General features: G+C 45.6%; 1 protein-coding gene across 6 annotated transcripts; it reads right to left on the bottom strand.

Annotated features, from left to right (window-relative positions):
* Window positions 1-841: 841 nt before the first annotated feature.
* GOT1L1 (glutamic-oxaloacetic transaminase 1 like 1) lies at window positions 842-9,032 on the bottom strand. 6 transcript variants are annotated; one of them, XM_032329144.1, is made up of 9 exons: window positions 7,656-9,032; window positions 6,758-6,939; window positions 6,339-6,450; window positions 5,983-6,092; window positions 5,671-5,763; window positions 5,427-5,577; window positions 4,586-4,751; window positions 3,970-4,112; window positions 3,228-3,741 (listed from the first exon to the last, which is right to left on the bottom strand). In XM_032329144.1, the coding sequence occupies exons 1-9, from the start codon at window positions 7,768-7,770 to the stop codon at window positions 3,593-3,595; spliced, it is 1,221 nt and encodes a 406-aa protein (XP_032185035.1). In that variant the 5' UTR covers window positions 7,771-9,032; the 3' UTR covers window positions 3,228-3,592. The 6 variants fall into 6 exon arrangements, with proteins under 6 accessions (XP_032185031.1, XP_032185035.1, XP_032185032.1 ...); XM_032329141.1 differs by having other exon boundaries at window positions 5,983-6,450; XM_032329142.1 differs by having other exon boundaries at window positions 5,427-5,763.
* Between the last annotated feature and the right edge of the window lie 20 nt (window positions 9,033-9,052).

The following is a 9,052-nucleotide window of genomic DNA, read 5'->3' as shown; positions in this document are numbered from 1 at the left end:
AGTAATCATATCAGTACTGGTATTGAAATTATGTTTGAGAAGCTACTGTGTTAATAGTGTCAGTTAAAGCAAATAAGTAATCACATTGGTGTTGTCAAAAGCTGGGATTTGGGGAATGAGAGAAAGAAGATTGTAAGAAGATACAAAATTAATGGGGTCAGTAAAAACAATGAATTTCTGAATTGTGGTTGGAGTTATCGATAAGCACTCGATGTATTTTATGTTACTGAAAAGGCTTGGAAGTGATGACCAGTCAGTCCAACAGCAATGAACACTTCAAGAGCCTAAATTGTGGTTTTATAAATACTTTTTTCTGCTAAAAGTGATTACAGCTCCTTTGAGAAATGACTAATGCCAGATCTGGGGCAGATGATGTTCAAAAATTTCCTGGAACATCTTGTCATGCCAGAAAGCAGAGAAGCTATCAGAGTACTAGGGTTGTATCAAAACATCTCAGAAACTAATTTGAATTGGCTCCTACAGGTAAAAGATGGGACTTTTTAATATCAGTAAGGGTAATGTTTGCAGTGGAAACAAACACATAAAATAGGCTTAAGCCCATACATTCATAACACTTTTTAAATTACCTCACCAATCACCTTTAGAGAATGCTAGTACAATAACTCATTGATTTAAACACTGGTAAACAGTGGGACAGAAGCATTAATTCTGCCTTTCCTATATAAAATGCAGCTCAGATTCATCAAATCACAGTGAGAGGAAATTCCTATTTGTAAACATATTCTAGCTAAAAAGTGAACAAATAATGTTAGACTGAGAATATCACCATTCTGTAATACTAATGAATTAATGGAGCTGGGCAATGATCATCAATAACTACTAACACCACAGAAAAACAAATAGTATCATGTGTTTATTGATGAAACATACCACCACCATCAATGATGTGACCTTACTAAGATAAGGAATAATAATAACCTGAATCTGATCAAGCCTCTCATCTTAAATTCTTATTTTCAAGAAATACAGGGAGACAGAGGAATGGTTAAATTATAGTAATGGGATGGAATCAGCAAAACTCAGTCTGTGGAAAACCCCACAGGACAAAAGACCCAGTTCTTCAATTTTAAAAAATCACAAGATTAGGGGAAAAAAAAACATGGAAGAAGAAACTATAAAGACAGAATTAAAAGACAAAATATTTGTTCCACATAGCTATATTTGTGTAATAAATCACTCCAAAATGTCGTTTCTTAGCAATAACAACATTTCATTTGCTCTTAGATTGGTAATAAGGGAAGGGCTCAGCAGGACGGTTCATCTCTATCTCTGCTTCAGTCAGTCAGCTGGGATGGCTTGAAGGTTGGAGGCTGGAATCAACACATGTCTAACTGTTGATACTGGCTGTCAGTGGGATCTCCACTAGGACCAGGGCCAAAATACCCACACCCGACTCTCAGTGAACCTGCTTGGATTGTCCACAGGTCAGTAGCTTGCGTTCCAAAAGCAAGAGTTCTAGAGATTGAGAAAACCTGGATGAATAAATTCTATCTTCATCGATTGGTGAGGAAACACAGGGACTCAAGATAAATCCATCTGTAAGCTCGCTCCACTTGCTCCATGAACTTGCTTGCAATCCTCCTCAATTATAAAACCTGTAGACAGAGGCCCCACCTCCTAGCCTAAGAATCACAATCTATTGGAAAGCCACTATTTACCTTCCAGGCAGGATTCCACTAGTCTTGCCAGATCCCAGGCTTTGGGATCTGAGCCCAACCCCATGAGGCTGATCACTTCTGCATGCCCTGTAAGAACAGTCTTCACGGAATACAAGAAAGCTTGCATTGTATTTGCCCAAATCCTTGTGATAAACCCAGCACAGACAGAGCCCCATTTAGCACCAATGTGTGATATGAGTATAAAGTGTTGCCAATCAGGGATACCAAAACTCTGGGATCCAAAGTTTTATTGGGGGTCAATCATATAGGTATGCAGTGCCCATGTAACTGACCTTAACCACTCAGTCTCTGGCCCCCAGAGGTCAAACATGTCTCAAGATCTTTGGCATACAAAGCCTCTTTTATCAAGCAGGATACTCCAAGGGCTCAGAGTTCATTTACCAGGAACCAGTCAAGGGCTGGTCCCAAAGACCTTTCAGTTGTACAGAGTTTGAGCAAGACCTGCTGAGTTAACCATTTACTCATACTCATCTAACACATATTACATGTCACTTCTTATTTTTTTAAGATTTTGTTTATTTATTTATTTGAGAGAGAGATGGAATCAGAGAGAGAGAGAGAGCAAGCGAGCAAGCAGGAGTTCTGGGGGTAGGGAGAGGGAGAAGCAGACTCTCCATGAAGCAGGGAGCCCAACATGGGGACCTGAGCCAAAGGCAGGTGCTTAAACCACTGAGCCACCCAGGTGTCCCATGTTACCTTTTCTTCTTAACTACATTTTTACCATGTAAGTTGAGTCTCCCCAGTTAGGGTGGAGGGCACCATAAGAATAACAACTGTCATACCTTTTAGTATCTTGGTGGCTTGATTATATATTAGCAGATGCCCAATAAATAATCAGATTCTACAATCATGCCAATGACCCTTGCTCAGGTTGCTCTCTGCCTGGGATACACTTCTAGCTCCCTTCTACCTATTATCACTACTCCTAGCCATCCGTCAATGTTCCTTGTGAGATCTTTCCCAACTGTTCTGGCCCACATTAAGGCTATTCTTCTCTAAATTCTTGACATATTTACTGTTCATATAATCTATGTGGCTTTTTATTATATTCAACATTGAAATGTTGCTTAACTTTCATAGGACTAAGGCTCATCTCTCAAACTATAAGCTTCTGGAGAAAAAGCACTGGACTGTACCTGGTTTTTTGCCTTCCCTTTGATACCCAGATGCTATGATCTAAATGTTCGTGTTCTCTCAAAAGTCATATGTTGAACCCTAATCTCCAGTGTGATAGTGTTTGGATGTGGTTAGATCATGGAGGCAGAGACCTCATGAATGGTATTAGTGCCCTTATGAAAGCAGCCCTAGGGAGACCCCCTGCTTCTTCCACCATGTGATGTTCTAGTTAGAAGACGCTGTTTATCGGGGCACCTCGGTGGCTCAGTGGGTTAAGCCTCTGCCTTCGGCTCAGGTCATGATCCCAGGATCCTGGGATCGAGATCCTAGGATCCTGGGATCAAGCCCCACATCGGGCTCTCTGCTTGGCAGGAGGCCTGCTTCCTCCTCTCTCTCTGCCTGCCTCTCAGCCTACTTGTGGTCTCTGTCTGTCAAATAAATAAACAAAATCTTTAAAAAAAAAAATAAGAAGATGAACCAGGAGGAGGGCCTTCACCAGACACTAAATGGTTGGTATTTTGGTATAGCAGCCCAAACAAACTAAGGCACCTGATCAGGACCTTAATATAGTGTTCAATAAATATGAGATGATCATTGAAGATAGACGTTCCCTTCTTCTCTGGGCCTTTTTAACCTCTCTTTGCTGAGGCCAGACCAATGCTTCATAAACAGGTGGGAAGAGAGAAATGAACTGCAGCAATGAATAATCAGCACAGAATTTTTGCGAAGACTAAAGCTTTTTATTCCAACCGGGGCTCATCAATTTTCTGAAGACTTTAGTCCAAGCCCTTGGTGGAGAGGACAGCCTCGTTGATGCTCTGAGTGATATAATCTATGTTGTGGGCATTGATACAGGTGAAGTTGATCCGACTGTTCTTGGGGAGGTAGATATGTTTTTTCTTGACCAGGTATTCCACCTGTTGGACTGATGATAATCCCAGGGTCTGAGATACTAACTCCCCTCTAACCCAGGGGGCATGACAGGGGATAGGAAGTGTCAGCATTTCTGGGGATCCAGAAGGGTCTTTAAAGCAACTCATCTTCCCTCCAATCAAACTCTGAAGCTAGGGACTGGTCACCCAGTCAGTGACGTTTAATGCTCAAACACTCCCAGGGTCAGAAAAGAGGGAGCTACCCTCTCCTAGACACTTACTATTAAGTCCAAGATAGCTATGGGACCCATTCTGGTCTGTGATGTGATCCCAGGAGCCAGGCGTTCCCAGGAGTCGGAGCTTCTCCTTCACCTTTTCCTTGATCAGCATGATGTTCTCTACAAGCCCTTTCAGACTCTGCTTCCTGACAAAGAAAAGACAGCAGGAAATTAAAGTATGAGGTTTCCCCGCTGTCAGCCTCCTCACTGCCATTGTACTCTTCTTGCCTTCCAAAACCCCAAGCACAGTGCCTGAGGGCATCCCAGTGGAGCCCGGGAGTTTCAGCCCATATTAATTTAAGCAAGCCAAGCAGGCTCATAGGCAGATTTTGCCAGAGTTGCAAGTCCTTGATTGAGGCTGCCTAATCTCCTCCAACCTGGAAGAGTTCAAATAATTCATTGGACTGTGTCTGAAAAGAACATCCCATGGCCCACTCCCCCAAGGTAAGGCAGCTTTGGGCACAGCCCCTGCTGCTGATACACAATGAGTCCTCAGCAAATGTTGGTGAATGAATGGAGTCAAAGAGGCAACTAAGCAGGAAGAATCTTGTGAATGGGCAAGTCTGTACATATGTCTAGAGGCTCTGCCATCCTTTCCCGCCCTATACTTTACCCTTACCATTCTTCCTGAAGAGCAGGGTTACAGAGGATGGAGGTGATAATGCGAGCACCAGTAGTAGGAGGGTTTAGCCACAGGGCCTGGGTGAGTTTCATCAGTTGGGAGAGGACGCAGAGCAGGAGCTCGTTGTTGAGTGCCACCACGACCAGGATCCCTACTCCTTCATCTGCAGCATTGGGACAGACAGCCCCTCAGTGTCCTCTGTTACCAGAGCCTTCTCTTGTGACTTTACATCCAACCTTGCAGAAGAGAGGGTTGGACCACTGCCCCCCACTTCCCAGCCAAGCCTGTATCCAGACCCCAGGAAGTGGCCAGAGGCTCTTCTTCCAGAAAAAGTAGATATAAGTAAGAGCCTCAAAGATGGAAAGCACTTGATAGATCACTAAGCCCTCCCCCTCATCTTATAGGTGAGAAAACAGAGGCCCAAAGGGGCAAAATGATTTAACTGGAGTCAGTCTTGAGGCATGTAGGTGGCTCAGTCAGTTAAATGTTTGACTCTTGATTTCAGTTCAGGTCATGATCTCAGGGTCATGAGATCAAGCCCCTTGAGTTTCTCTTTCTCTCTTTCTCTCCCTCTCCCCCTTCTCTAAACAAACAAAATAAATAAAATGTAAAAAAAGAACTAGAATCAGTTTTAGTAGCCAGTTTTAGGAATTGAGCTGAGATGATACCACAAAGCCTGACTTGTAGCTCAGTGCTCTTCCCTTCTGCCTCCATGGTGCTCTCTCTGGAGTCCTTGGCTTTCTCCAGAGCACAGGAGTTACCAAGCACATCATTTGTGCCATGGCTAAGTGACTACTTCAGCATGAGGCCTTCCCTTTCCTTTCTGCTCATTCCATACCATAGATGCCAAAATTCTTGGACAGAGACTGGCTGCAGAAGAACTCAAAGCCTTGAGACACAAAGTACTGTAAGAATCCAGTATCTTTTTCCAGGTCCCCGGTGGATAAACCTTGATTGGAAATGTCAAAAAATAGGAATATCCGCTTGTTCTGTAGGAGAAAGGAGAATGGGAAAAGGATGAGGTTGATGGAGGAGAGGGTAGACGGCATGAGGGAAGGAAGTTGGGCAGATGTTGGGCTCACCTTCAAGCTAGCCATCAACATTGCCCACTGACTTTGTGTCAAGTTGCAGTCACAAATGTTCCCAATCACAAAGATACTGTCATGCGGGGCCTGCTGCAGGTAGACACCGTCTCATCAGGCACTTCCCCTAACAAGGGGGAGTGGCATCAGGGCATGTGGAGGAGAAGTCTTCCTCCATGTTGGTTCCTACTAAAGGGCCAGGCAAATTCAAGCCTAGGAAAGGCCTTTCATGACAATGGGGTCAGCGGGGACAAAAGGCAAATAAAACTGTAATCAGGTCTGAGGAGAAGTTTCTGAGTGGGGCCTCTCTACCTCCGCCACATTGAGGAGCACATTGGCATCCATGCACAGCTGCTTGGAGTCCCAGAAGGAGTATTCACGAACTGTAAAGCCCATGTCCTGGAAGACGAGTCCATAGGGTTCTGTGGGAACACAGCCCCCCTCCAGCTGGTACTGAGGAAATGGAGGCAGACGTGTCAGGGAATGGGTCTGAGGGTCACTGGCAGAAGGTGGGACGATAACAGGAAAAGGACAAGCACAATTGGCTTGTCCGCCATCTTGCTCATGACAGAGATTGAGAAGGGCAACAGTGAAGATGGCAAATGGGGTGGGACTCGGGAACAGGAGGGAAGGATCTTCTGTCATCCCCATTTTGCATAATAACTCACCTTTTTTAGAAGAAATAATGTAAACTATCTGAGAATCTTTACGCCAGATTTTGAGGAACTGGGCCCCAAGTTGGAAGGCACCATTGTCACCAACAATGTGCACACCCCCTACCTGCCAGCAGAAAATAAACAGAAATAACTCTTTCAAAGAGTAATAATGATGAAGTCCTGCCTCAGACCCAGGTGATTCCTTTCTGGAAAGAGCTTGGACATCAGCAGAGTGATGCAAAGAATGGTGGCTTCAGGTTTGGATCCTGACTCCGTCCTCCACTGACATAGTCTCTGGACTCTGAGTCTCAGGGCCCCCTCTGTCAATGCCCGGGAGCCCTCCAAGACACCCCTTTCTGGTTAAGGACTGTGTAACCCCAGAGCTCCACTCCCTGTGTCTGGATAAGTAAGCAAAGGGCCCTTCTTCTCACCCTGTTCTCCACAATGACTTGGTTGTGCTTTCCAAAGAGGAGTTTCAAGGCCGCCTCAGTGAATGACCTCATGCCGTTCACCGGTAGGTACTCGTAGTTCAGAGATGGATCCTGGGCGATCTGCAGGCGCATCTTGGGCACCACAGAAGACACCCAGGACTGGCCTTTGCTGGTCTGGCAGACTGTGAGGGAAGCCACAGGGGTGCTCTGGACGGCCGACCTCAGGGCCTCCAAGTCTGGGCTCTGCAGACAGCCCACAAACAACTCATCGGTCCTGGCTTTATTGGGGCTTTGGAAAGTTGTCTAGGAAAAGACAACTTTCTTTTTTTTTTCCTTCCCCTTTATAAAAACAATGTGCTGGAAGTGAATGTCTAATTTTTGTCTTTTTAAAGTAGACAGCTGAAGCCATGCCTTTTTTTTTTTAAGTCTGTGCCATTTTAAAGGGCAAATATGACATACCACATGGGAGTTCTAGACCCATGAGACTAAACACAGGTAACCCCAACTTTCACAGTGGCAAGGGCTGGCTGAATTTCAGAAGAGTCATTTTGGGGTACCCTTCTTAGTTCAGGAACAGAAAAGGGGAGGGGTGGGGAGAAGGAAGAGGCTAAAGAAAATATAGTGCCCATGCAGACCCCGAAGCATGGAGCTGGAGGAGAAGACGTAGCTCTTACCAAACCCCTGGAAGCCCCCAGCTAAGGGCAAAGGGCACAGAATGACCCAGAGCATTTTTTGTACTTTTGCCACAAGGCAATTCTGTTAACAAGAACAGAGCTCTCCACTTGCAGAGGCGTGACCATCTCCAGGTTCCTCTGCAGCAGGGACAGACTGTCCTCCTAGAGACAATCAGGATATGAGTACTAAGTCTTATAACACTCCCAAACCACAAGGTATCTACCTCTAAAGGCCAGGAAAATCTTGTTAGGACAACTGTCTTGCTTGTAGGTCTTTAACAAGCTGCCTTCTAGCTTCTGGGCTAGGGGCACATCCATGAACACCGAAAGGGTAGTCATCACTGAAACACAAGTACAGCCAAGCCTAGGCTGTTCTGGGCTCCTGCTCCAAAGCCTTCCTCCGAGCCTGGCCCAGCCAGACCTGCCTCTTTCCAGGACCCTGGCCCATCCAATGCGGAAGCTCTGGACAACTGGTCACCAGAGCAACAGAACGCTACAATTCCCAGTCTCCATGGTGGCGGTCCCCAAAGGCTATGGGAATATTCCACGGCAGTTGAGGACCATTCCCTGAGAGAGCGCACAGAGATGGGAGAGGAGAGGGGAGGACCTGGAATTCTCAAGCACCTCTCTCTAACTCACTGCCTTCTCTGGCCCCCCTGTTGCCCAGACCAAAGTAGCAAGGCAGCCCTTGGAAGACAGGGCAAGGCAGGCTGCCCAGAAGCCAGGTGCAGAAGTGAAAACCTCAGACCCAGCAATAATCCAAGTTGAGCGATACATTTAAAAAGCTTCTACTCTTGTTTTGCTAAGGATCCCGGATTTTAAAAGGAATAGAAAGAAAGCACTGTTTCCTTCCATAGTTATTTTAAATAAAGACTCTATGTTTAGAAACAGGATAATCTGCAATTCCGTAGCCCATTCTTATTTTCTCTCAGATCTAGAGCCAAGACTTCTACATTGGTTAACCATTTCATGGGTGGCCCAGCAGCAAGCGTAGATGGCAGAAACCAAGGGCGCGAAGAGCCGGCCTCTGTAGGATCAGTCTTACGATTTGATTTCTTCTTTTATTTCTTAAAAATAACTATGTAAGTGATTGTTGTAGACACTGTTGGTGTCTCACACAGATATCCTTTACCTGCCCTGCTGGCGGATAAAGCTCCTCTTCCAAATCCAGTTCTCTGGAGAGTAGCCCTCTGCTGACAAGGAGTTGCTCACCCAAAAACCACCTGCAGTTTACGCCCTCACCAACGGGGGGCAGCCAATGACTCTCTAACCCAGGCATGCAAAAGGCCAGGCCTCCTGTCTTGGGGTATCGCTTGGCTCAATTTGCACTCCACCGCCCACCCCCTAAATCAGCTCAAGGCTAGACTTGACTTGGAACCACATCTTTGAAAAGCCCGTTTCCCCTTCACAATGCTACTTCTTACATTCTCCTCGTACAGTGTGCTCCCTCTGCAAATCATGAACCCCAAATTCCTATCTCAGGCTATTCCTCCAGGGAACCTGCCTTGTGACAAATGATTATGAAAATCATCCCTATTATTGTAGAAAATTTTAAAACCTCAAGAAACTATAATGAAGAGGTGCCTGGGTGGCTCAGTCGGTGGTCTGCCTTTGTCTCAGA

This window comes from Mustela erminea, chromosome 21, assembly GCF_009829155.1.
Source record: "Mustela erminea isolate mMusErm1 chromosome 21, mMusErm1.Pri, whole genome shotgun sequence".
Taxonomy (NCBI): domain Eukaryota; kingdom Metazoa; phylum Chordata; class Mammalia; order Carnivora; family Mustelidae; genus Mustela; species Mustela erminea.
The sequence above is the reverse complement of the archived record's forward strand: the minus strand, read 5'-3'. Positions and strand labels throughout refer to the sequence as shown.

Coding starts and splice junctions, on each gene's coding strand:
- GOT1L1 (XM_032329139.1), bottom strand. CDS start 7,770: ATGACTACCCTTTCGGTGTTCATGGATGTGCCCCTAGCCCAGAAGCTA. Junction 6,940..7,655: donor GATTTTCCTGGCCTTTAGAG/GTAGATACCTTG, acceptor CTTCCCTCACAG/TCTGCCAGACCAGCAAAGGC. Junction 4,752..5,426: donor CAAGAATTTTGGCATCTATG/GTATGGAATGAG, acceptor CCAATGCTGCAG/ATGAAGGAGTAGGGATCCTG.